The following is a 26,461-nucleotide window of genomic DNA, read 5'->3' as shown; positions in this document are numbered from 1 at the left end:
CGTCTCACGTCTCCCCCCATGTCTCCCCCCGTGTCTCCCCCGTCACAGCCCAGCCCTGACTCCTCTACAAAAAACCTCCTCGAACTCCGCTCCAGCCCTCGCTGTGACGCGGCCTGACGCGGAGCTGCAGCCGGTGCCGCGGGGCGGTGGGGGGGGAGAGAGGCGCGTGTGTCCGGCCACAGAGACGCGCTCCGGCCCGCGGGGGAAGCTGCAGAAAGTGGTGCCAAAGGACCCCGGGAGGATGATGATGATGATGAGAGGAGGAAGAAGGGGCTCGGCTCGGGTTTAACGCAGAGCCGGGCAGCGTGGGCTCTTTTCTTTTATTCTTTTTTTTAATTGGAGTGAAAGCCCAGTTTCAAAGCCGGAAGGACGCGCGTGGAATACGGGAGGCGCGTTTTGGATTACGCAGCGTTTTCACACCTGCACAACCTGCTCCAAATACAAATATCCGTGTCCCACTTTTGCCCAGAACAAGATGAGCGGCTCCACTAATGGTAAGAGCTGTGGCCGCGCTGTCAATAAGTCTTTGGAGAGAGTTGGAGCTCCCGCTGAGGTTATTGATTACAGCAGGACCGGCGGTGACAGCGCGTTTCATCATGTGTTTGGACGTAATGTGTCTGTCAGAGCAAGAGTGGAAACAAAGACAAGGACGCAGTGAAAGGAATGTTGTAGGGAAAAGTGCTTGGGAATAGTAAAACATAATAATAATCAATCAACAGTGTGTAGTAATTCATTGATTTATAAAAGTAAACGTTTTAAAGATGTCCCAACTCCTGTGTTTTTGCTCAAATTTGGGGGTTTCCTGTCCAAAATATGATGTCAAATGTTTAAATCCACAGTCGTCACATGTTAGTTTAGGTCGGCAAATGTGTTTATGTATAAGTCAAAATGTAACCGAACAAGAAGAAAGCTCTGACAGTGCGATTCAACACAACAATCGCACGCACAAGTTTGCAGAGCTGTTTATTTGACTCAAGGATGATCATGTAGTTTATTGCAAATGTATTATGTTCACGAAAGGGTTCTGTCTGTGTAATTACATAACACGCGTCTCGTATAGCAACTTATTTCTGTCAACACTATAATGACAAAGCAATTTTATTATTATCTTCTCTGTCTGGAAATAATACAGCGGCATTGCCACAAAATCCCCTTCACCAGTGCTTAAAATGTTGATTAAGTTAAGTTAATCAAGTTGAAATAATAACACATATAATATAAAGTTAGTTCCAGCATTTTAACCAACTAACGTTTCATAAAGTCTCCTCAGCTCGCCTGGTTTACTGCGGCCTCCAGACTCCAGCTCACCCCGAATGTCCTGCACGGGGGAGGCGAGCGTGTGACTCCTATCAAGAGCACTCAATGTTTTTATTCAGGCTGTTTAGCTGCAAGGCCACAGGTCACCATAAATATTTGATAGTGTTAAATCTCCCCTCCGCCCTTGAGGCCTCAGTTGTTATGATGTTCCCGCCTGATCCACAGTGACAGTGTCCCACCCCCTGTGTTCGCGCCGTCCTCTCGCGGGACAACCTTAAAATGTCACAGGGGTCGTTTTCCAAAAGGCCACAACTCAACAATGTCAAGAACAAGTTTAATCAAAGTCAGTTGAACCCTTGGAGTGATCTATACTTAAAGAAGTGACACTACTGTAGGTGATGGGAGGTGTTTACATGTGCAGATCACGCATCAAGTGGATTCAAGCTAAACTGAATATTAGCATATTTAGTATAGTGTAAAGATTTTGATTTGTTTGAGCGGGGAAATGCAATAATATCTCCATGGAGAGAAGCAGGTGGCTGAAAACCACCTTTAACATTGGCAAAATTGTGGCGGCGAAACGTGGGCGTGGGCGACAAAAAGGAAGATCTCAATTTTGTATGTACAATATTCAGATAATATTTTAAAATAAGTAAATCAGCAAAGTGCCTGTCAATGTCATGGTTGAGGTTCAAAATATGATTGGACCATAAAAAGAGCCAATAAAGAGCAGGGATATCAAAGTAGATCCTTTTTTAAGAGATTACTGTCTCTTTTAGGTCATTTTGATACTTTTAATTGAAGACATTTGACTCATTTTGCATATCTCCAAAGCAACAAGGCAGATATTATATATATATATATATATATATATATATATATATATATATATATATATATATATATATATATATGTATATACATATATATATTTTTTTTTACATAGACGAGTACGTTTCCAGGGAATTCCCAAAACTGCAGCTTGTGTGGGATGTTCCTGGTCAGCCTTGGACCGAAACAAGAAACAGCATCAAGATATCAGGCAATGGCCATGTTCGATCAATTATAATAGTAATTTCTTAGGTTTATTTAGCTTCTTATTTAAAATATTCTTTATTATTATCGTATCACAGATCAGACTTCTGTTTTGTTTACCTGTTGACAGTTTCGACCGCTCACTCACAGTCTTCTTCAGAGAATCACGTGACGTTGCCGTGATGCGTCTTGTCCGTGCCGGTAGAGGCAGGACGACAGCGCCATCTGCAGTCCGACTCCTGTAGTGCAGAATGCCAGGTGTGTGACAGCGAAAAGGCCCCCCTCGTCCCAGTTCATCGTCAGTTGAAAGAGGGAAGGGAAACTCGGTACCCGAACCTGTGTAAATCAGCTGAGCGAACACGTCACAGCGACATCACGTGACTCTCTGAAGAAGACTGACTCCCCATCCTCGTGGCAATGGGGGAAATGCCTTGCCCGATGACGCAACAGCAGGATTAGTCTGCGATTAGATGCTTGTTGTTTATAAGTTAGCGTGGTCATAAAGCAAACGACAATGATAACACTGAAAGCTCGTTTAGACTGAGGTAATTGTGTTTGATTACATTTTTGCATAATTAGCTACTTGGACCCTGGCCTTTCTCTACATGAGAAGAGCAAACATCAACTTAATAGTGATGATTTCAGAAGGTTTTCGCTCTTACGGACTAAATGTTTCTTGGAGGAGAGTGTGTGGGGATAAAAGGTAAAGACATTCTGACATTAATGTGACTAGACAGACCTGGGAAACACAAGGTTTGTGCCATCAAAACTGTGACAATAAACTGTGAATAACCTGAACTTATGGACGTTGGGACACGTTTCTTTCCTTTTCCTCTCAGGTGGCGTTTTAAAGGAGACTTACTACGCTTTTTTTAGGTGTTAAGTATTGATCTATAACATAAGTAGATCATCATTTTATAATTTGTTCATTGTAAGCTGCAATATTGATCTAGAACTGCTTGGTAATAGAAACAGGTCCCGCCTCTTCATAGTGACAAGCAGCAGATTGTCATTTAGACGGTTTTATTCTTGCGTCTTAATGTTTTAAATAATCGCCAGTGCAGATCGGGAGCAGGTGAGCGCTCTGTTGCAGGACAATACAGGATTAACTCAAACATGAATCAATCAAAATACAACTTTGAGTGAAATAATGATGAGGGAGCATTGTCGTAACGAGGTTTAAAGCACATTAACGTTGATTTTGCATAATACAGTAAGTCCTGGGGCTGGGTGATACAGTGATCTCGTTCCTGACAATCTGCTTTTTTGATCAAATCGTTGTCACTAATGTGCTCAAACAAAGACACTTTTCCCACACCTATTTGAGTGAGTGACAGGAGCATTAAACAAGTGCAATGAAGTGTGAACTTTCAGAAGACTCGGGTGAGTTCCGGAACCTCTTCAAGGCAATATAACGATTTTTAAAGGTGCAGTAATGTAACATTCAGGAGGTGAAAAGTGCAGAATTCCATGGAAACAGAGAGTTAAAACCATCTCCGGGTAGAAAGATACGTTTGATGGCATACTGTGGGATATTATAGCTAAGGAAACAACATTTCCACGGAAACAAACTGGAGAAAGAGTGGATTATGTGGAGATAAAAGCTCGCTCACATATTTTTATGCATTTTTAGTGCAATAAAACCATTATGTTGTGGCTAAACAGTTACATACAGCTCATTTAAGTGTACACAAAATCAAAAAAATCAAAGTCGTCACCCCTAATATGTCCCCTTTAAATGTATCTGTCCATCCAAGCTTGGGACCAACAACATTTCAATGATATTTAATTTAAATCTTAACTGTTTAACTGAATATTCATCTGAACTCAGTCATGTCATCGTCTTTATTTCAGCTAAATCATGAAGCGTTAATATAAGTCCTTACACATGCACGCCGCTCTTCTCTCACTCTTTTCCCTCTCACTCCTCTCTGCTTCTCATCTGTCCCTATCTGTTTTCTCTCTCCCTCCTTCCCTCCTTCCCTCCTTCCCTCCTTCCCCTCTTCCTCTCTTCCTCACAGGTGGCTTTGGTCTCTGTTCCTCTGCTCTCCCATCTGCTGCTGCAGCTTTTCCAGCTCCTCCACAATCGTCTCGCTGTTGTTATTCAGGGACAACCCAGTTTTAGTCTTTTATTTTTAATTTTCTCAAAACATTTTTAGATCTACTACACTCCACTCTCTCTCTCTCTTCCCCTGTTGTTGTTGTTGTTGTCACCTTCCTGCTGTGCCTGTCTGTATATTCACGTTGGAGATTGTGTAACATGGAGGATAGTGACTGTAAACAAACTGAGATGAATGGATCACTGTAGCTGCTCGCATCCATGTGACGAGTCCATAGATGTGAGCTTCCCGTGTTAAAATGGTCTAATCTTTACACTGTAACGCGACATTAACAAACCAATCACACCAAGTTGAGCCATAAAACATGTTGAAAATTGAATTGTAACCTGCGACAAGCTGCTATTGGGGTGGAATTGTCTTATCGTGATGGTTAAACACAGACACTTCCCCACAAACTCCACATGTTCCGCCTCCGTCGTGCTGCGTGTGAGTGACAGGGGCATCCACCAATCACGAGGAAGTATGAACACGCAGCAGATGGCTTCAGTTACCTCCTGAAATATAAGGATACCACACACACATCACAATCACATCTGAGTGCTGATGTAGGTTCTCAAACATATAGTTGACATATTATCCTTTCTATACTAATTAGCCACTGTAATGAGTCAGTTTGATCATTTAACTCCTCCACGTACACATTTTTAATCAACCAAAATAATCTGTATGTAAAATATGTACCGAGCATATGAGTAATGTAAAAAAAATGTTGTGCAAAATCACTATTTAATTCAGCCTGTAATTTTAAAAAGTGTTTTTTGAGATGGATTTTTTAAAAAGACCTTCAACAAAGTAATAATCCAGATCAACTCTAAGTATAGATCAAAGCAAAATGGAAAGAGTAATCAACGTGAACGCTTTTCAAAGTGATGAATAGTAGATAGAAAGGGATTTGTCCACTCGCTTTGACCTGCTTCATAAGAAAAGACGGTGAAACTTACTCTTAAACCTACTCTTCTGTGTGTGAGGAGAAGACCAAATATCGACTTTATTATGATACTTTCAGACGCTTTATAATCTTACTGCTTGAACGTGTCCTAGCGGGGAGAGTGTGGGCGAATAAAAGATAAAAAAGTACAAGATATCAGTGAGAAATGGTGTTGTAGTTGGAAGCACAGTGAATATATTTGGGCAGATACGCAGAGATTAGAGCGACCAGACGGACCGAAGAGGAAATCTGACAATCCGCGCATCAGCAAAACCGCCGCCGCGTCCCCCTGCGCAGCCACTATTCTTCTTTATAGATTTAATTGATCACAATATCGAATCTCAGTTTGTTACCCTGATCATGTGACTCATTAGAAATAAATACATTTTAAAAAACATTGAGACTCTCATTGATCTATGCAAAAGACGCCACGTTTTATCGCTCGTGTTGTCAGATCAAAGCTTCAGTTTCGCTCTGTAGAAAGACACGATAAAGGTCGATAAACGATGCACACGCTTCCACCTCGTGACAACCTTTTTGCGCCTCCTTCCGGTCCACGCGTTTTGACATGTTCACGGTCATGTTTGTGCACAGTGCAGTACCAGTCGGGCCTTTACGGCGGGAACAGCAACACCAGCGGATCCCCGGCGTCCAGCAGAGGCGGCTCCCCGATCGTGTGCGGCCGCTGCAGGCAGGCGTGTCGTGGGGAGGTGGTCCGGGTCAAGTCCTCGCACTTCCACGGCCACTGCTTCACCTGCCAAGGTACGGACCACGCCCGCTGGTACGCCCGCGCGCACATCAGGCCACACCCACATCCTGTTTGCGTGATGGAATATTGAATTATTGCAATAGGCAAGTTTATTTGTAGAGCACATTTCACACACAAGGCAAATCAAAGTTCTTCACACAGCAGCAAAAATGCATTAAAATCACAGAGAAATTACAGAAACAGAAATGCAATTAAATTTACTAGATACAAAATTAAAATGAAAAATACATTTAAAAGGTGCTATTTTTAAGCTTTAAAGGTGTAGGGTACTACCTCAAAATAGTCCCAGATACATATTTAAATAAATAATAAATAAATAATAATAAATAAATAATAAATAAATAAATAGTAAATACATAATAAATACATATTAAATAAATAGTAAATAAATAATAAATGAAAAATAAATAAATAATACATAAATAATAAATAAATAATAAATAAAACAAAAAATAAAAAGGGTAAGGTGTAAATAGATTAAGACATAAAAGAAAAGAGTGCAATAGAGACAGTTAGATGACAAAGGCTTCTAGAAAAAATGTATCTCATCGTACAATTATGACATTCTCTAAGGCTTTAGCTTTATGTTGCTATCAAATGCAAAAAACTGTTATACAACCTTTGATTTAAATGTACTGAGTAAACTGTAGTTTATCTTATTCTTCTTCATCCTTATTTGTTTTTGGATGTTGAAAGGCTGTTTTGGGGTCCAGAATACACATTTCTCTAATAATTTATGAAGTAGCGCTTTGCAGATTAGTTTATTTCCACACATGAATACATTTGCTCATTGGTCATTTATCATTTAGAACAAAATCAAACTTATCTCACCTCAGAGTTACAAAGATTTGGTGCTTTGCTCATTGATTTAGTAGAAATCCAATAAACACATTCGGTCATTAGTTTAGTTCCCATTGGTCAGATCAGGCAAAAATAACAACCCAAACCAAGGAGCCAGACAAAGCTCTTTATTCTGTGTCGTTAAACATGTCAAACGGGGTGTATCTATATGAATATGAACCTTTAGAGTTAAAGTTTGTCTCGTATAATACACATTGTGATATTAGCGTTAGCGCGGCTGTGCTTCTGTGTGCAGCAGCTGAAGGCCGGCTCAGGGCTGTGGTCAGCAAAAGCTCTGTGAAGTCAGCGAGTTAAACACATCCCAGAGCTGCTCCTTCCTGCAAATAACACTCTTAATGCACATTACAACGTCCTCACAGTCAGATCATAACAGGACTCTGCTGCTGCTGTCATGATACTAACATTTCACACTACCAAGGCTTTATTACGAGTATTTTGATGCTACAGTAATCATAAAACAACACTTATTCTTAGACATAGAGACGATACTTTTTTCATCTTACATTTATTGTTGTTGATTGTAATGTTTTATGTCCATGTGCTCAGTCCTTTGTCAATAAAAGCATGTAGTTTGGGGCAGAGTTCAGACTTTGAGAAAGAAAATTTGAATTAAATTGAAATTATAATGATCAATATCAGGCAAGAAGTAACCGTTCTGTTGCCACGTCATCAGCTTTAGTAGAAATGACTGTAACATTTAAGTCAATATACTGCCCCCAACAAGCCTTACGTGTGAGTGTGAGGTCAGATCTGTGGAGAGGCGAGCCTGCGACAAAGCTGAGTTTAATGTAAAGCACTTTTAACCATGAGCAGATGTTTGATGTATTAGTTTGAGTGGCTCCTCTTGTGGTCACGAGGTGCACTTCAGGAGACGACACGGTCAATATTTACTGGCCTCAGAGCTCTTTCTCTCTCTGATATAAATGTGTTATTATTAGCTCTAATTGATCCTTCTGTGAATGACTTTGGGCTAATGGACTGAGGACTGATGAAGTGGTCCAAAACAGTCCCCGTAATCTTTCCCCGGCTCTCTCCTGTCGCCCATAGTTACAATATTTGATTTGATAAACCGTGTAATCTTGTGGAACAAAATACAGTATTGAATAAAGTGTTTAACAATACGAACATAAAAAATATTGGATTTTGTCGATGTTTGAATCAATGAAATGAAAGAGGCAGCGAGTCAAACATTGATTCAGAATAGATTTTATGCCAGATGCCCTTCCTGATGTAAATGTTGTAATGAATATTATAGAATCACAAAAAATGCCCTTCAACAAATTCAGAATGATTTGTTCAATCACAGTGAGCAACGGTAATAAATGTTTACAGTATAAGTCGTCACAAGGATCTACTTTATCCAGTCAACATTCATACTGATCGTGTTATTACTAAAGCATGTAGTATGTGAACTACTTATATACTGCTTTGAACAAGTATCACAGTAAAACAATCAACTAAACAAACACATAAACACATTATAAAAAAGACAAAGTGGACCTCTTTAAAGTGCAGTAGTGAATTGTCTTGATCTATGTTCCAACTAAGGCCACGTGATTTGAAAAAAATAAAAGCAATTTATATATTTTTATTATTTTTATATAGAGTTAGCATTGTAACATACTGTGTCTAATCCATGCGACTATCTGTGGTTAGAGAGCTCATGTGTTTGTACATCAAGTATGGACAGAACTGCATTTAAAAGCACAGACATTTGTCACAGGATTCTTCAGTTCTGTTCAGGTAAAACAGTCAAACCTGAACTCGCTTCTTTTAAATGCAGTTCTGTTCTGATCTTTCTTGAATATCTCATGTTTAGTGTGTAAATGTTTTCATGACAACACGTTGCAATTTCCACTGGGTTTTTACCTGGTCAAATAAAGGTTAATAATAATAATAATAATAAAAATCACTGTTTGCCAAATAAGGTGGGGTAGGTCGGCTGGACGGACAGATCGATGGACTCATTGATACCTCCTTTGGGAAGCCTTGTCTCTTTTTCCTCCCGCGCTCGGTCTGATGGCTTCAGCTCAAATCCCTCCCCCGACTCCCGCACGCTTCCTCTTCTGTTATCGCCACGGCTTCAACGCTTCTCATTAAGAACGGTTCCTCTGCTCATTAACAGACTTCCCCTGTCCTTGTTTGACTCTTTGAATAAGCTTTGTTGGGTCTTTCCCAAGCAAAGTGTGTGTTTCTTGACAGATTTTCTTTCAGATTATGATGTAGCTCTTCTCATTTATGTGTCTTTCCTTTGAAAATGTTCCCTCGCCCCAATCACACAAAGCTCAGATGTTACGCCCAGACAGTTACTCTTCCAGTTACTTCACTAAGAGTTTCTGCCCACATCTGAGCACCTTTTCGACCGCTGACCTCGCGGACTTTGTGTTCACACTTGTTCTGGTTTTGATCCCGGTTTGATGTGGGTTCGTCCTGTACTAGACTTGGCCTGCTGCTGTTCTAGTTCTTTGCGTCAGCCCAGGTTTAGTTCCACGTTTTGGTCCCAATTTAGTCCCAGTTCTGCCGTGCATGCGACTGAGTTACAGCCGGCTCTTTCCAGATCCTCTGCAGATCCTCGGCTCTGTCACGGTTCAGCTGCTGTTGCTGCTTTTGCTCCCGACTCAAGGACAAAGTCTGCAGCGCCGCGGCATTTCCTTATCGTTTTCTCTCCTCTATTGTCTGCATGTGACTTTCTCGACTTCGCCTGCAACAGAAGAACGTGTGCAAAAAACCATTTCAGAAAACATTTGGACACAAGAATCAAATCAAAGTAGAATGTGAAGCTTAGAAAATCTCAAAACTGTTTGTAACTTTCAATAGTTCAAGTCACTATTTTGTCTTAGATATGTTAGGCCGAGGAAAACGCAGTGATATGAAATGTTTAAACCAAAACGAGTGAACATAAGTAATATTATGAAGACCAGGTTGTCGTTCTCAATCTGGAGAATAAATACAGGTTAAATCAAGCAAAAATAATTGATTGACTGATTAGCATTTGATCAATATTGCAGGGTTGTAGAATGATTTGTTTGCAAGTTTTAAGTAATAACACAACTTCACTCGGCACTAGCGAGTCGTAGCTTTTGTTATTTACTCATCAAGTTTTGGCTGCATCATCATAAGCCATATTTATAGAAACTGCATCAACTAATTTGACTTTTTCTTTCCTCCGTTCATCTTTATTTGCATCTTTTTTGTAACAAATCCATCCGTCACCTCGAGCAGTGAACGACGGGCCGTAAATCACAGCCGTAGATGCAAATGCAAAAGTTCAATAGTTGTGCAGCTTTAATGACCTGCGGTTGAACTTAAATACAGGTTTGAGAAGAAAGGATTGTCAGATTTATTGTTGAAGAGATTGTCTAACCATGAAGAGTGTAAAAGTCCAGTCTATTACGTGTTCACTTTCAGATTTCTTATGCTTTTCTCCACTATATCGTTCTTTATTCATCATTATAATCATTATTCTATATTTTGCACATTTAAAGTCACAATATTGATCTAAAACAACTTGACAGTGACTTGATTTCCACTGTAAACATCATCACAACAAAGCACTGACTATGGAGAGCGGCAAAATTGCTTTCATTCATGCCAAAAATGCTGCTGGACGCTTCCGAATCCGACGTTTGCTGCGGGGAGAAAAGTCACAGCCAAAGTTAGCACAGAGCAACGGTAAAGATGGTGGAAATCACCGTCTTGATTGAAGCCGAATATCGATGACCCGAACGTGCACGGATCGCTCTAACACGGCGTCGAGCGTGTAAACGAGAAGGAGAAACATTTACAAGGGTTAAAAGCTTGAGTGGAGTTAGCATAATGCGTCCTGTGCGTTTGCCCGTTGCCAGGAGGAAGTCACTTAGTGTGCGCTGAGGTAAACACAAGTGTCCTTGGGTTGTTTCTGGAGGATGCATGATCCTTTCGACTGGAGTTAGATGAGAAACCTTGAGAACGGGACACCGAGTCTTGTTGTTTCTCCACTTTTTTAGACTTCAGGGTCCAGTCGGTCGTAGTTTCGGTGGCAGTGAAGAGGCACCTGCAGCCTTGGGTTTCTTCATCTCATCAGTCTGTAAAGCGACGGACGTTTACTCGTGATAAACGGCTGCGATACGAAAAAGAATGCGGCAGATCGTGGCCACGTTATAGAGCGTGAGGTTGTCATAGTTTAAGATGAAGGGCAGAGGCTTTTATAAAAGTCTAGAGGAGATTTACAGTTTGGGAAAGCAATATCCAAACTGGCTCCACAGACTTACTCAACATGCTGTAGCTTTTGTTGATTTATGTGCTAAATCGGACCATAGAATTCTGATCAATGAATGAATGAAGCTCAGGAATCACGTGATCTTAACCTATCGTGAAGTATATCGTTCTGTCTTTTAACTTAAAATATGTTATTGTCTTGGAGTGATCGACTAAAATGATGTTTGACTACAGTTGAAGTGAGTCAGAGTCAGTATTATCAGTAATTACCTCTTATTTTAATAGAAACTTTTCAAAAATAAAGTGTACCATGTATTAGTTCTATATTATTAGTGAGATAAACCATTACATTTACAACAGAAATGTCCATATCACAATAATGTCCAGTTTCCTGCAGTCCGAGGTGGAAAGTCTTCAAACTCTACAAAACTCCATCACCAGAATTTGACAGCCTAAACTCACTTTCACGAGTGTATTTCCTCTTCCGGCTCATTAGAGTTGATCTGGACAGCGAGCGGTCCAGCAGCTTCTCTCACAGTCTCTTCTCTGACAGCTGCACTCTTCAGCCTTCGTCCAAACCACTCTCAAGACACAGAAGACACATTGAGAAAGACACGAGAGACACAGAAGACACATTGAGACATGCGTTTCCTCTTTTCTTTTCATCCAGATACAATACGTGATCCTCGATGCAGCAATCATGTCTCTTTTCAAGTGACACAGAGGCACTAGAATATGCAGTGATGGCAAGTGTGTATTTCTTGCTTGTTTCCATGGAGATTTAAGTTACATAGTGCACCTTTTAAGTTTTGTGTACGGAGGCTGATTTATTTTCTGTCCAATTAACCAATTGTACAGAAAATAACCAATTAATTTGAATGTATAAACAGCAAAAGACAAAGCAGTACATGCCATTTTCACCAAAACTTCAACTATTAAGTGACGCTCAAAGAAGTGCAAAAATAATTACACTATTTATGTCATTATTCCTCAAATATGTTGGAATAACTTTGCAGTCAGGAAATACTTAAAGATTAGTTTTTAGTTTAGTTCAGCTTTTAGTTTAGTTTTTAGTTTAGTTTTTGGTTTAGTTTTTATTTTAGTTTTTTTGGTTAGTTTTTGGTTAGTTTTTATCTTAGTTTTTATTTTAGTTTAGTTTTTATTTAATTTTTTTATTTTATTTTTTAATTCTTATTTATTTATTCATTTATTTTTTAGTTTAGTTTTTAGTTTAGTTTTTAGTTTATTGAGCATGGTGAGTGATGATTCAGGCAGATGCACAAGCAAAAATAGATTCAAAAGAAACTAGATAAAACGACCAGATTCATTCATTATTTGCCAGGGGAATGAGACAAAGTTTGTATTTAACCCCTTCCTTTTTTCAACATAAACGACAAAACTTAAACAACAGAAAATATACTTTCCAGCACCACAAGTCTCTGCAGAAATATGTGGGAATGCGTGGATGAAGTTTCACATTTCTATTTACCGTGAAAGGCTTTAGAACACGGCCTGGTGCTGTGGGAATCAGCCCGAGAGGTCAGAGGTCACTGCCCGAGGTTCCTCTGAGGACGAGAGAGAAACAGAATGATGGAACTGTCAACAGAACGTCTTTAGACTCTTTAGGCTCTTTAGACTCTCGCTCCATAAGTATTGGAAAAGTGTCAGTGATATTCTTTCATGTATAATTCATTAAGATGTGTCAGACTCTGGGGTTTCGTGAGGTGTTGTTTTGGCACATCCTGCACATCGTTGGATAAATCCCAGAAGAAACAGGTATTTAACATTTAACAAAGAACAATGAACAGTTTTACTATTAATACAAACATTTCAAATTCACATCTGAACTCTGGACAATCGACCCTAGTGAGACTTATTTATACTTTTATATATTTAGTGTCAAGATTATCAGGTTACGGTAATCGTGATTATTCAGTTCACAATACATGAAACTAAAACGTAATGATAAGTTACAGTTTTAGAAGCGCAATAAGTCTTTTTGCTTCTGTGTATCGTCCAAATAAAATACATCTAAATATAAAGAATCATTTTATCTCTGTTTTTGTGGCAGGAACTGTAGTTATCTCTGGTAAAGCACAAAAACAGTAAAATGTAATATTGTGACATCTCTTCTGGTAATACTTTCTGTACAGTTTCTGAAAGCTCGAGTTCAGACCAACAGAGGGGGTCATTAGGGGTCACGCAGAGGTCAAAGGTGACACGTGAAAGGTCAGACGGTTAAATGATCTCGTCCTTTCGTTTGAGAGCCTCGGTCGACATGTCCAAGTGCGCTCTGTCTCTGTGGTGGTCTAAATGTCATGTAACAGAGGGAAACGTATGGACTCACATTAGGATTCAAGGCCCACGTGGAGCTGACATTTTCTGCATAATTACATTGTAAATCTGTGAAATACAATCCTCCGTCTCCATCGCCACCGGCTCAAAGAGTCCTCCTTCTGTTTGTGTGAGATAAACGCTTCAGGGACTGAGGATGTGATGAAGTGAACGGAGCGGAGCCAGTTTAGAGTCATTTTTATGTACATGTTCCAGCCTCTGTTAATCTGCACCATTTTGATTACTTTTGCATTTCCATTCAAAACATAGAATATTTTGTTTTGAATTATTGAATACCTTCATAACTGCGCTCATTCCTCTTCACTCTGAAGCCCATGGATAAGACAACATGTGAGGTTAAGATGCATCTGTAGAATCCTGTTGCATCATCTGGACTCAAAACGTTTCGACTCAACCAAGGTCATTCTCAATCTGTGAACCGAGTCCGGGAACTCAGGGAATATCCTGCTCTGAGTAAGCCCCGCCCACTGGGCGGGACCTCCTGATAAAGGGAGTTTTTGGTTTCACATGAGACTGCTCTTCTTTGTTTTATAACTGCCCTGTAATGGGCCATCTGCATCCTATTGTAACTTGACTTTGGCTCCCTCCTCACTGAGTACCTGATCAGCATCAGAATTCTCCGGGCGTCTCCCGCTCCAGGGCTTCAAAACACTATAATAAACGACCGGAAGGTTGAATCTTAAACCTCGATGTTTGTTTATGTGTAGAAGATGATAAAAAGAGAATGTGATCCAGTCGACTGGACAAACACACACACATTTTCTAAACAGAAGCATCTTTAGCCAATATTAAAAACTAAGCAAAACAAAGACACTAACAACAATTGCCTCTCTGCAGAGCACACAGTGGCATCGTGAAGATGTTAATTATTGTTTCTGATATTGTGTGGGCAGTCCGGGACTTGCTGTTGCTCCCTCCAGAGAGCACAAGCCTCAGCAGCTTCTCTTCCTTTGTTTTCCTTAATTTAATCACTTCTTATTTAGACAGTGATAAATGTGTGAACTCCATCGACAAGAAAAGCAAGGCCACGACTACAAGTTTACAAATGAGGCTGTGAAAAGCACAGAAATAATGAAAAGCTGCCACATGCACGTGTGGGTAAAATGTGCAGCTGGTGTTCATCTTGTGGACAATTGGACGGACGATGGTTGGACAAAGGTCACAGTGACATTTGAAGTTATGGAGCTGGATAACAACTCGTGACAGGGACAAAGAGGAAGCACAAATAATTTAAATGTTCAGCGCTGACGTCTTAGTTTTACTTGTGCTTGGAAAGTGGAATTTAGCTTGGAGAAAATCACATCTTGCGTTGCATCCTGCCAAAACTGTAGTTCATGTTTTGCTTTCATGGTTAGAAACATGCTTGAATTTATGTATTTGTGTAGGATTATATAAAGCAGCTTTTAACCTTTTAACTCTCACGTAATTTATTATTGCACCATTTGTTCAAGGCAAAACATTTATAAGAATATACATTTATAAGAATATACCTTTATAATCATCCTCATTCATTACGTACAATAATAATGTTTTTCAATCAATTACAAAACCATGTTAGCAATCTTGAGCTTCATCAGAACTAGTAAAAGACCACATGGAAACATAAAAAGTAATATTATATTGTGTTGAAAATTAAAGTTTATTTTGTAAAAGAAAGAGCCTTGTCATATCGTTATTGTGATATCAAAACTATTATTGAGTATGGAGCTTATTCCTTGATTGTCCACTGATACAAAGGAATAAGATCAAATAAAGGAATATCTTATCTGATTCCTTTGTATCAGTGGACAATCAAGGCAAGTTGTGGTTGACTAATAACATGTGTGTGTCACTATGCAACACAACTTTTGTATTTCTCATTTTGCTTGAAAAAGAAACCCTCACTTAAACGCCTGCATTAGTACAAAACGCTGCTGCAAGGTTTTTAACCGGAGCGAACAAACAAACACACATCACTCCAATTAGATCTTCATTACATTGGCTTTCTTTTCAGTTTCGTATTGATTTTAAAGTCCTGGTTTGAACGTATAGAGCTCTAAACAGACCTCAGTATATCATTGACTTGCTGCACCATTATACTTCTGGCCGGGCCCTCCGGTCCTCAGGTCAGGGCCTTTTGATAGTCTCAAAGACCTGTTTTAAACCCCGGGGGACATGTCCTATCAGGCTGTTATGGAACGCTCTGTCATGGCCCTCCGTACGGCAGACTCTGATAAAAAGAAGCTATGGACACTTTTATTTAGACAAGCTGGTTGTCCTATGGCTCTATTCTTTATCGTACACTTTCCTCCTGATTTTTATTTCTCTCTGTGAAGCACTTTGTGATTTCTATCGGTGGAAGGTGCTCTATAAATAAAGTTGACTTACTAATTAACTATAGACAAGGGTTTGAGGCCAGCTTCATGTTTGTGTTGTTGTTTTTTCACTTTTGAGTACAAATGTTTTCCACTAGATATTGACACACCCTAAATCTGCCCATCCATAAAAGTCATGGCACCACTGATGTGTATCAAAGTTGAGTTGTAAACGTTAGTATTGTATTGTAACACTATTACAGCAAAAACGGAATACACGGTTTATACACAAAAAGAGTCACACTGTGCTATAAAACCTATTGTTCAAACGATAACGGCTGCTCAGTTTTAAAACATCAACTTCATAATAGTCTAAACTCATAAAACTCATAAACATTACAGACATTTTTACAACGAGACAGGGGAAACTCTCCAGACGTCTTCTTTATAGTGTGTCTGTGAGCTGCTGTCTCTGAGCCACTTACCACTGCTCTGGATCGGCTCATTCACTTTGCTGGACTTAAGGCCATTATCTTCATTTGAGACAGACGTTCAATTCACTGGGAGACACTGGGAGACACTGGGAGACACTGGGAGACACTGGGATCTGCTGCTCGTACAGGATCAGACCCTTTTACTTTACTGTGAATAATAGACTGGAACACACTGTTTATGGCTGTATTTACAAGACCATAGGGAGCCGCTATATCTATGTTTACTGACAATTTCAACTACAAAGCTTAGAAATGTACTGTAAACCTGGAATCTCTAGTTCAGGAGTAAATACTTCACCCAACAAAGCAGTTACTAAGCGTCACATATCAATTATAGACTTTAATTGCAGCAGGTTGGAGACATATTGCCCACTAACGTCCCCCAGGGCAGTCAGCGTAGATATCGGGTCCTTTAACAGCTTTACGTGGACTTATTACTCGCAAAGATGTTCATTATTGTAAGCACTAAAAGCTCTAAATTACTATAAAACTTAATTCACAGTTTCAGACACTTAGAACCAATATTTCTAGAAGATTTGTTAGAGTACTTTATGTTTGACCTGAATGCTAATCGACAATGCTAATTATTGACTAGCATTTTACTTATAACTCGCTGCGACGAAGCTACATTTGGGTTTTCAAACGTTTTTTTCAAAAGTTTTGTACGATGTAATGTGTGGTCGTATAAATGATGTTTGAGATTTTGTTATGATATTTGAGTAGTTTGATGCAGATTTCCTTTGCGGTTTAAATCTTTTGACATTAACGACTAGAACCAAGATGGCTGCTGGTGATCACATGACATGTTTGTGTAGAGGAGACAGGTTGAGTGCGTATTCTTCCTCCTCTTACGTGTTTGTCTCATTGTTCAAGTTTAAATGTAGCTAGAGCCTGAAGTGAGTTTTAAAGCTTTAAGTGGAATTAAAACTGTGGTTTGCCTTTTGAACATTTTAGTTGAGATTGTATGTCTTATGAAAAAGAGGAAATCGGTCATTCAAGATATTGATATGTTTATGAGTGCAGGTTTTGTGTTATGTCTTTAAATAATGCACTAAAATATGTATTTGTTGTTGTTGAGGTTGAAATCAGTACTGTAATTCATCAAAAGTATCTGGGGACTTTCCAAATTAATATAGCGTAGGATTTAGGGCTGTAGTTGTAGTTGTTTAGTCGATTGATTGATCGGTCGATGGTGTCCTAGTTTTTATTTTATTTGAAAAGGATAATGAAAATGAACAGCTGAAAGGAGAATGGAGTGAGTCAGCTGGAGTTTTGGGACAGACATCTACTTCTTCACGTCTTCTCTTTAGTCGATTAATCAATGTACTGTGTCTTTAGTCTACCAAAAACACTTATACACAGTAAATATACACATACCCTTTTTAATGTAGGAAAATCCCCTCTCCTCATAACAAATGTATTCTCGTGTTCATTAAGTTGAACACACAGGCCAGACACTACCCCACCATACTTACTAACTATGAATTAACAGATTATAGTAGATTGTGAGTCTGCTGTAATCCTGACACAGATTATTTGGGTTAGAGGGACACTTTGACCTCTTTAAGCCCCCCGGACCCTCTCTCCTGTTCACCACTTCACCTCCGAGCAGACGGTGAAACTGGAATTGACTGGATTATGTCACACACAAGGTTTGACTTTTCTATTTATAGCAGGCCCTCGAGGGATGAGCAACTCCGTGTCCAATTAACACTGATATTTTTCATCCACAATTAAGATCAACTTTTCTTTTGACTCCGTACTTACAGTTTTTCTTCTCCATTGTGTCTGTCTACATCTAATATCCTCTTCGGTCTTCTTCTAAACCAGGTGCAACATGTTTTGAGGCCCAAAACAATACATTTCTGACTGTTTGAGTCCAGTTTATTTGTTATTGAGGGAGGGTGCACATTAAAACAATGAACAATACTTAAGGGTTATGGCAAAACTGCTCATTTCCTCCCTGGTACAAGCCAATAAAATACTACACAAATTACTAGTATATTAAAACAATGTCTCATTGTCAGTTTAGAAGAACTAGTCCCACACATCCATCCATACAGTGTTTACACTCTCTCTCATTCTTTATTGTTTTAGCCCACCCATAGTTTGAGTTTAACACGCCAGCTTCAAGTAAACAAAAACATACAAACAAAAGATATATATAACCAGCTTTGACTCTTTAATAGATCTCAAAATCTGTCTGAAAATATCTCTAAAAAGATAAATTCAAAAGGGGTACTTCAAATGTTTTACTTCAGTAGATTTTTTCATACTTTGATTTCCGCTTTGTTCTTCTTCCACCACTGATTCATATCTAAAGAGTTAAGTGGCATACAGAAATACATCTTAATATATCTTTAATAAAACTCATTCCTATTTGCAGTTTTGTAGATACATCCATCCATCCATTTTCTACCGCTTGTTCCCTTTCGGGGTCGCGGGTGACTGGAGCCTATCCCAGTGACTTTGGGCCTTAGGCGGGGTTGTTTATATTGACATTTGTAGTCCTCACAAATGGTTTCTTGCACTTAAAACCCACTTCAAAGCACATGTTTCTTTGTTCTTCTGCTTAAACTCTGAGCTCAAACTCTTCCCTTTCGGTGTGAGGAGAAGTCACAACCCTTGACCGTATCTCGTGTGTGTTTGGCCTGCAGTTTGTGGCTGTGACCTGGTCCAGTCGGGGTTCTTCCATCATTCGGGGGAGTACATTTGCACAGAGGATTACCAGCGGCTGTACGGGACGCAGTGTGACAGCTGTGAGCAGTACATCAGCGGAGAAGTGGTGTCCGCCCTGGGACGCACCTACCACCCACAGTGCTTCGTGTGCAGCCTCTGCAGGTACAAACTACAGAGGGCGGAGGCCAGGATTATTCGCTTAATTGATTATAGTGATTGTTTCAGGTCACAAGAATATCGTAAAAACTAATAATCGTGAATATTTCCAATCATTCCAGTCATTTCAATTTCAATCTGTACTCCAAAAAAGTACACTTACAGTAAAATATACCATTGAAACAGTAATTTATTAGAGTGAAGGGAAACTAAATATTTCACTTTTGTTTTATTATGTGTAATCTTTATATTGTGTTTTTTTTTCACTGTCAGATATAAATAGTATAAATATAAATATATACTATTACTTACAAATATGTAATATGTCATATGTTGCACTTTCAAGAATATACTTTATATTAAAATGTATGGGTTTCTGAGTGATGAAAAAATTGGACTATAGACATTAACAGTTTAAAACTTACTATTTAATAAACAATATTTTAATGTTCAAAATGTCACTTATAAATAGAAAGTGAATCACATGAATATTTACTCGAAATTGCATCAAAGATTTAGGTGTGACGTTTCCTCACACAGAGCAGCTGCAGACGGGATTAAGGCTGCATCTAGTAGTAGTAGTAGTGGTAGTAGTGGTAGTAGTAGTAGTAGTAGTGGTAGTGGTAGCAGTAGTAGTAGTAGTAGTAGTAGTAGTAGAGTAGTTTTGATTAACGCTAAAAGCAATGGTAGTTATGTAATTAATTTGTGAACGGATAAAGTGAAGACAAATGGCCCATAAAAACACACTGCACACACTTTTTGCTGCAGGATTATGGAAATGTAATGAAAAGTGTTTTGTTTCATTCGCGAGGATACTACATTATAACTTGGTAAAGCTCAGAAAGTACTGTTAAGCAAAATATAGGTCCATTAATTCCTTATGTACTCTTCTTTACTACTCTGGGCCAAGTCTCTGGTCTCCGTGCATGAATCCACATTACAGTGTGCACGGAGCTCATTTACATTAGGTTTATCCCCAGGCAGAGTGTAATGCAGCCACAGGTGGCCTTTTACAATTAACCAGAGCAGTGAAGCCCAAAGCAGCTTAATCCACTACAGCCTGACACTGCCTTCAAGGAAAATACTAGTGTAAGAAAACTGTACCAGAATGGAACACACTGCCAACACATTAAACAAATAGAATAAAATAGGTTTAATAGAATAAATAAATATGTAGCATTTCAAAATGTTGAAAATAATGTGACTAAATTCTCCTTTATTAAGTACACAGTGGGGAGTAAGGTGGGAAGGGGTTTGAGAGCTTGATTGTTATTATGAAATGGCTGTATTTATGTATTTGCACTGCATTGTTTATGCTGTTTTATGTATTTGTATGTCACAATCAGATATAATTTAATTGGGCAAATACAACAGAGAACCTGGTGTTACGGGGAATTGCCTCACAGCAAGACGTTCCCTGAATCATTTCCTATTGATGGGCTTCTTTTAAACAATCCATGGGTTCCAGGATGATAAACATGATAAACATGAAAACAAAATATTATATTCTGTTATTTTATAAATGGGAAAAGGTCCTCAAAATGTTACATAAAACAGGTAGCTGAAACCCACGAACATTTTGAGGACTTTTTACCATTGAACATAGGGTACATACTGTGTTTTAAATTGTAAATTGCTATGACAACGATCAACATTTTCCATAATTCCAAAACCCATGTGTATTCTGGGGGAGTCAGCCTTATTGTCCCTCCAGCTTTACAGTGTCCAAACTCTGCATTTGAGTGGACTGGACTGAGGCGAACACCTATGTTTTGGGGAGAGCTAATTTTCTGGTTTCATACGGGTTGTGACCGCCAGGGGGCATTGGCAAGAATGCACTGGGAGAGATGATCCAGGGTTTTCTCTTTATTAAAGGTTTTAGTCAATAATACTGGTGGTTGGTATTTACAGAGCAGTTATTGATCATGTAAATACGTGTGTGGTTCTGTAATATAAACAAGGAGAACATAAATTATAATAAAATCTGTAAAACAATAACATATAATGCACAAATATACCTGAGCTCCGTCGTAGCTACTGCTGTTAGCGCTTAGCTCGAGGCACTTAGCATTCACAAATACAAAACAAGGCAAATATATAACTTTAACTACACTATTAAACAATTCGAATGGCATGCAACACTTTATACAATCATGGAACAAATGGTGTGTCTATGTCTACTTTCGTTTCTAACAAATACTCACTTTTTATCACGCACACCAAACAACAACCACAAGCTCTACACGATGTGGGGGAAAACAACTAAAACTCTGCAAAGACGTAGCATCCTCAACCTAACTTGCCTATGCTAACGCGTGATTGGCTACTCGACCTGTCAATCAGGCACCTGGCAGAAACGGGGCGGGTCCTTCGTCACAACCGAAGTATATAACGTATTGTAGATTTGTCCTATCCATAAAATCGTAGCCCTCCAAAAACTGTGGGATAAACTCTATTGCACCAAAGCAGCCGCGTGTGCCTGGGTTAAGCTTCACACGGACCATTACTTTTTGATGAAACAACAGTTCAAACTATTTTCCACTCTGTTCCTCTGAGTCCATTCACCACAAACTCTCCCACAATTGCAACGACTGAAGCTTTTTTCATTTCACAAAAACAATGACACAGAGTCAGCGCAATTTTAAAAGTAGATCGAAAATCCTTAATAGTTGTGACTGCTGAAGCGCGGACGACTAAAATGATGTGTTTATTTACATGTGTTTGGTGTGTTCCTGTCAGGAGTCCTTTTCCCATCGGAGACAAAGTGACCTTCTGTGGAAAGAAGTGCATTTGTCAGCAGTGTTCACAGTCTTTGTGCTCCAACAAACCCGTCAAGGTCCACGGCCCCAGCTGTAAGAGACACACACCAAAGCACCTCACATACACAGTTTAATCGTGCTCCAATTCATTATGAAATACATAGATATGAATAATATACGAACATAGATCAATAAATAATAATACATAACAATTATATTCTGTTCTGAATGAAATATTTCTGCCTCACAAAACCTGGTGTAAAGTCTGATCTACAGTGGCTTAAATGTGCACTATGTAACCTCTCTGGTCTCCATGGCAACGCTATTACACAACTTGTCTGTCTCCATGGAGATAAGCAGGTGTCATTATGGTAAAGAGTGTCTGGAATGCTATGTATGTGGTCTGTCATTTCTTTGTGATTTTAAAGCATTTGTCCTGTTGTGAGAAGCACTTTGTATGAAATGTGCTCTACAAATAAACTAGCCTTATTAGGACTGTATGTTTTCAAGTTCCCTGATACTGTGGAACATTTTAAGCTAAGCAATACAATCTTCATGGAGACAGGCAGTGAACCTACTGCAAGAAAATACATAGTGCCCCTTTAAAAAGTGAATCATAAAACATTATTATATAACATACATACACATACAATATACATATATACAACATATAACATTGTCATGGAGGATCCATTTCTATGGTAATATTGTTCCTTTATCTATAACATTCCACAGTGTGATGTAAGGTTAGCCGAGAGCGGTTTGGAGTGCAGTGAAAAAAAGTAAAAACTTAGAAAAACCCAAGGCACCTGGTCCGTATTTCTGTTTTTCGGTTAAAGCAAAAAAGTGCATCATGCAAACTGAAGGTCCAGAGGCAGCTTCTCCTCCAGCAGCAGAACACTCTCTTCTTTTAACGCAGCAGTCCGGACGCAGCTATGGCCACCTCCCATTTATTGTCCACATGCTACTTAAATGGAAGAGTCCGGTATTTAGCAAATATTTGATGAGTTTTTCCAATTTTTTTCCCCACGTGTCTCGATTCAGCAGCTTCTTGAGAGTGAAGTTAGTTTGAGCAGTTATTCCCAGGTCTGTGAAGGTTTCCTCTGGTGAAGATAGTTGTGGTTTGGAGTAGAACGTGTCTCACTGTCTCCACATTCACACGTCAGGTTGTTTTCACTTCTCATCCCTGTGCGCCCCAATCTTACCTAATGACAACTGACTCCCCACAATCAAATGTCATTTTCCTGTTCACAACTATGTCTCGAGCTACAGAATGCGACTGCCATTTTGTGTCAGTTACATTTCCAGGTATTTTTAACAAGAGTTGATCATTTCTGAGCTTCCTGAGAGACTTAATGTCATATAAATGTAAATGTTATTGGATAGAGCTGTCGTAGCTGTGGAGTCAGACACACACTGAGCTGGAGAGTTTTAATTCCTCTCCAAAATGAGTTCACGCCTGCCTGACTGGAACACAGACTGATTAAAAGAGGTGCCTTTTATCTGGTTTAAATTGGATAAAACTAGTAGTAAGGTTTTACTTTTCTCTTTCTATGTCGTCATGCAGGTGAAGTGCTCCAAAAAGTCACATACTTTGCCTTTAAAATAAGTGATAATACAGCTATTCTTAACCTTTCACAGTAAATAAACGTCTCACAAAATTAGATTTAAATCAGCCGAAGTATAATAACTGTTTTCTTCTTGTTTTCATTTGGATGCCCAGTCACAGATTTATACAGAAACACGGGAGCGGGCGTGCACTTTGAAAACTGGTGCTTGTATTTGGAGATCTGCTTTCTCATTGCGTCTTAGATCTGATTCATCAGCGGATTTTAAAGGAGGCAATTACCGGAATATGCACCGGTTAAAATGTCAATGTGGTCGTTTTGTTGTGATGGTTTGCTGCAATGGGTATAATTATGTGCAGAATCAGATGTTTTGAGGAATTTGTAAGTAAAACGTGTGGATTCAAACCAATCAAATCAATCAATTCAAAGAAGTGTCGACTTTTATATAAAGAACTGTAATTTTAAAAGTAATGATGAGACTGATTCACTGTCGCTGAATATCACTGATCATTCTTCAACAGTTTTTCATGTTTTCACTGCTGCCGAACAGAAAAAAGCACCTCAAATGTTCTCTTTTGTTGACTTTTGTTTGGCTTTTTCTATAATAGTCACACAAACTTCTAGCAAACACTAATACACAATAAATAATACATTCATGGACCTACCAAAGTACAAATAAGCACACACAGGATTCCCACTTATCCCCACAGTCCTGCCATTTCTCCAAGCGAAGTTAAAAAATGGCTCTCACAGGATGAAAAAGCGGAAAACATGAACAAAATCCACTCTGAACTCGCTGATAAATGCTTAAACGCCGTTGCTGCTGGTGCTGGTGCCATAGCTCATGCTGTGTTCTCCCGTCTCGACTCTTTTATTCATGTGTCCTCTTCAGACTGCGCGGGCTGCGGAGGAGAGATCAGACAGGGCCAGTCGCTCTTGGCTCTGGAGAGACAGTGGCACGTTTCCTGTTTCAAATGTCGAAGCTGCGGCTGCGCGCTCACTGCCGAGTACATCTGCAAGTACGTAACTAAGCGACGGAACAAGACTCTTTACTGTGTGATTGGTGAAGTACATGAGGTTCGGTGGGATATTCCTGCAATACTGACATTTCGATGTCAAAGGTTCTGAGGAAAAGGCTTGATACTGCAAGTTTGGAATTATGATCTTGAATATAAACTACTTTTTGATGATAGAATGTACATTTAGGCACATATAATAGTAGTTTATTTAATGTTACCATGCTGTCTTATATATGTTCTGATTAAAGCCCGATTCTGCTCTAAAGGTCCAACTGTTTCTAATACCTTCTGAAATGAGTATCTAGTTTTCATACAATTTTCAGTATCGATTAGTATCTGGGTATCGATTTTGATATGATAATTCCAGCCAATAGCCTCATATCCTTTGCTATTAATTAAATGTGGGAACTCAAAAAATGTAGCTGTTTTGATGGAAAATAACCTATTTGTCACCATATACCACCCACCACAGATGTTTCATAATAACTGTACTTTAATTAGCCTCGATAAAGCATGAAAAAAGACTTGTATAACACAGAAGAGAAACACACAAAACAGAACAGAAAAGGTATATATGAAAAAAATATGGTAATAAAGGGTAGCAAAGGGCATCACAATGAAATCAAGGCACATGTTTTCCAAAAATCCATGTTTCATTTAGTCCAAAGTCTTCTAAATGTGTCAATTTCAAGCGTCAGAACCAGGACCGACCTCTTCCAGTTTTGCTGTGCTGCTTGTGTGTACAGTCACATATTCCTTATCTTTACCTCGGCGTTCTTGTTTGTAGAGACGGGATCCCGTACTGCGAGGCGGATTACCACTCTCAGTTTGGCATCCGGTGCGACGGCTGCAGCAGCTTCATCAGCGGGCGAGTGCTGGAGGTGACTTCACAGAATGAACGGACTTAAGCTCAGACATTAGTCGGGACTTGTATCGTTTTTCATGTGAATTGTGTGAATTGCTTGAGGCCAAAGAGACAGGGACCACAGCTGCTCCTCTGTAACTGACTGAAGCGTTGCCGTGGTTGGCTCAGTCAAGTGCAATTTTTAGGATTTGTAGTTCTTAGATTGAAAATGACTTCCTCTGACACCTTTTCTTTAAACACAAATATCCTTGGTTGAATTTGGAGCAGTGGAAGTTTAAGATTTAATGAGAGTCAGATGTGTAAAGGATTAATATTGAATGATTTGATATTTCTTTGTCTCCTTCGAGGCTGGAGGGAAACACTACCACCCGACTTGTGCCAAGTGTGCCCGCTGTCAGATGATGTTTTTGGAAGGAGAGGAGATGTACATAACAGGTGAGTGATTTCCTTTAGGCACAGCACTTACGTAGAGACTGCTCTTGTCAAGGACCCTCTTACAGAGACTAGAGGACTGGGGGAAATTATTCCACAGCCCAAATACAACCACAGGCAGCAATTATTTTATTAGTTTATTGCTGAAAATGTGTGTCAGATTTCATCTTCATATCCAATTTTGAATCCTTACCCAGGATTTACATTCACATTGAAGGGACAGACTGTCCTTTCAGCACCACACTAGCTGCAGTTGCAGCTTTCAGCCCCACAGTATATTCTCAAAAACATGAGGGAAAACTTGCTGGGCAAAGTTTGCACAGAAATGTTAGATTGTTTCCATCCTCACCGACCTTATCATAAAACTCACGTAACTGGTCGTAGCAGGGCGACTCCTGCTGCTCTGTCGCGGCCGCGTCCATGCTGCTTTTTGTTTTGATGCGCATGCGCAGTGCGGTGTCTCCGCGATCTATCGGCCTCTACAACTTCGGAGCTCTCACACTTGCCAGACAGAGGCTCTTTTTGGGCAACTTAACGGTGTGTTTTTCGCCTGGAAGTCTCTAGAAATCTGACATCTTATTGAACGAAAATAAAAAGAACGAACACTCCGTTCACAGACACCAGAATGAACGCGTTCACAGTTCTTCAGCAGTATTACCGTTCGTTCAGTTCA

At 39.4% G+C, this 26,461-nt stretch overlaps 1 protein-coding gene across 1 annotated transcript in view; it reads left to right on the top strand.

The window, feature by feature from the left end:
- The first annotated feature begins 416 nt into the window (after positions 1 to 416).
- The window catches only part of LOC140360516 (actin-binding LIM protein 3-like), a 64,933-nt gene continuing 38,888 nt past the window's right edge, over positions 417 to 26,461 (top strand). Inside the window, exons 1-7 of the mRNA XM_072445749.1 lie at positions 417 to 494; positions 5,935 to 6,102; positions 18,968 to 19,151; positions 21,885 to 21,997; positions 24,365 to 24,491; positions 25,279 to 25,372; positions 25,704 to 25,791. Coding sequence (XP_072301850.1) covers positions 476 to 494; positions 5,935 to 6,102; positions 18,968 to 19,151; positions 21,885 to 21,997; positions 24,365 to 24,491; positions 25,279 to 25,372; positions 25,704 to 25,791 — 793 coding nt within the window. The 5' untranslated portion in view covers positions 417 to 475. The remainder of the gene's footprint in view (positions 495 to 5,934; positions 6,103 to 18,967; positions 19,152 to 21,884; positions 21,998 to 24,364; positions 24,492 to 25,278; positions 25,373 to 25,703; positions 25,792 to 26,461) is intronic.

The sequence above is a fragment of the Eucyclogobius newberryi genome, unplaced genomic scaffold (assembly GCF_026437365.1).
Source record: "Eucyclogobius newberryi isolate DKJ021-1_F unplaced genomic scaffold, fEucNew1.0.hap1 SCAF_15, whole genome shotgun sequence".
Classification (NCBI taxonomy): Eukaryota; Metazoa; Chordata; class Actinopteri; order Gobiiformes; family Gobiidae; genus Eucyclogobius; species Eucyclogobius newberryi.
The sequence above is the reverse complement of the archived record's forward strand: the minus strand, read 5'-3'. Positions and strand labels throughout refer to the sequence as shown.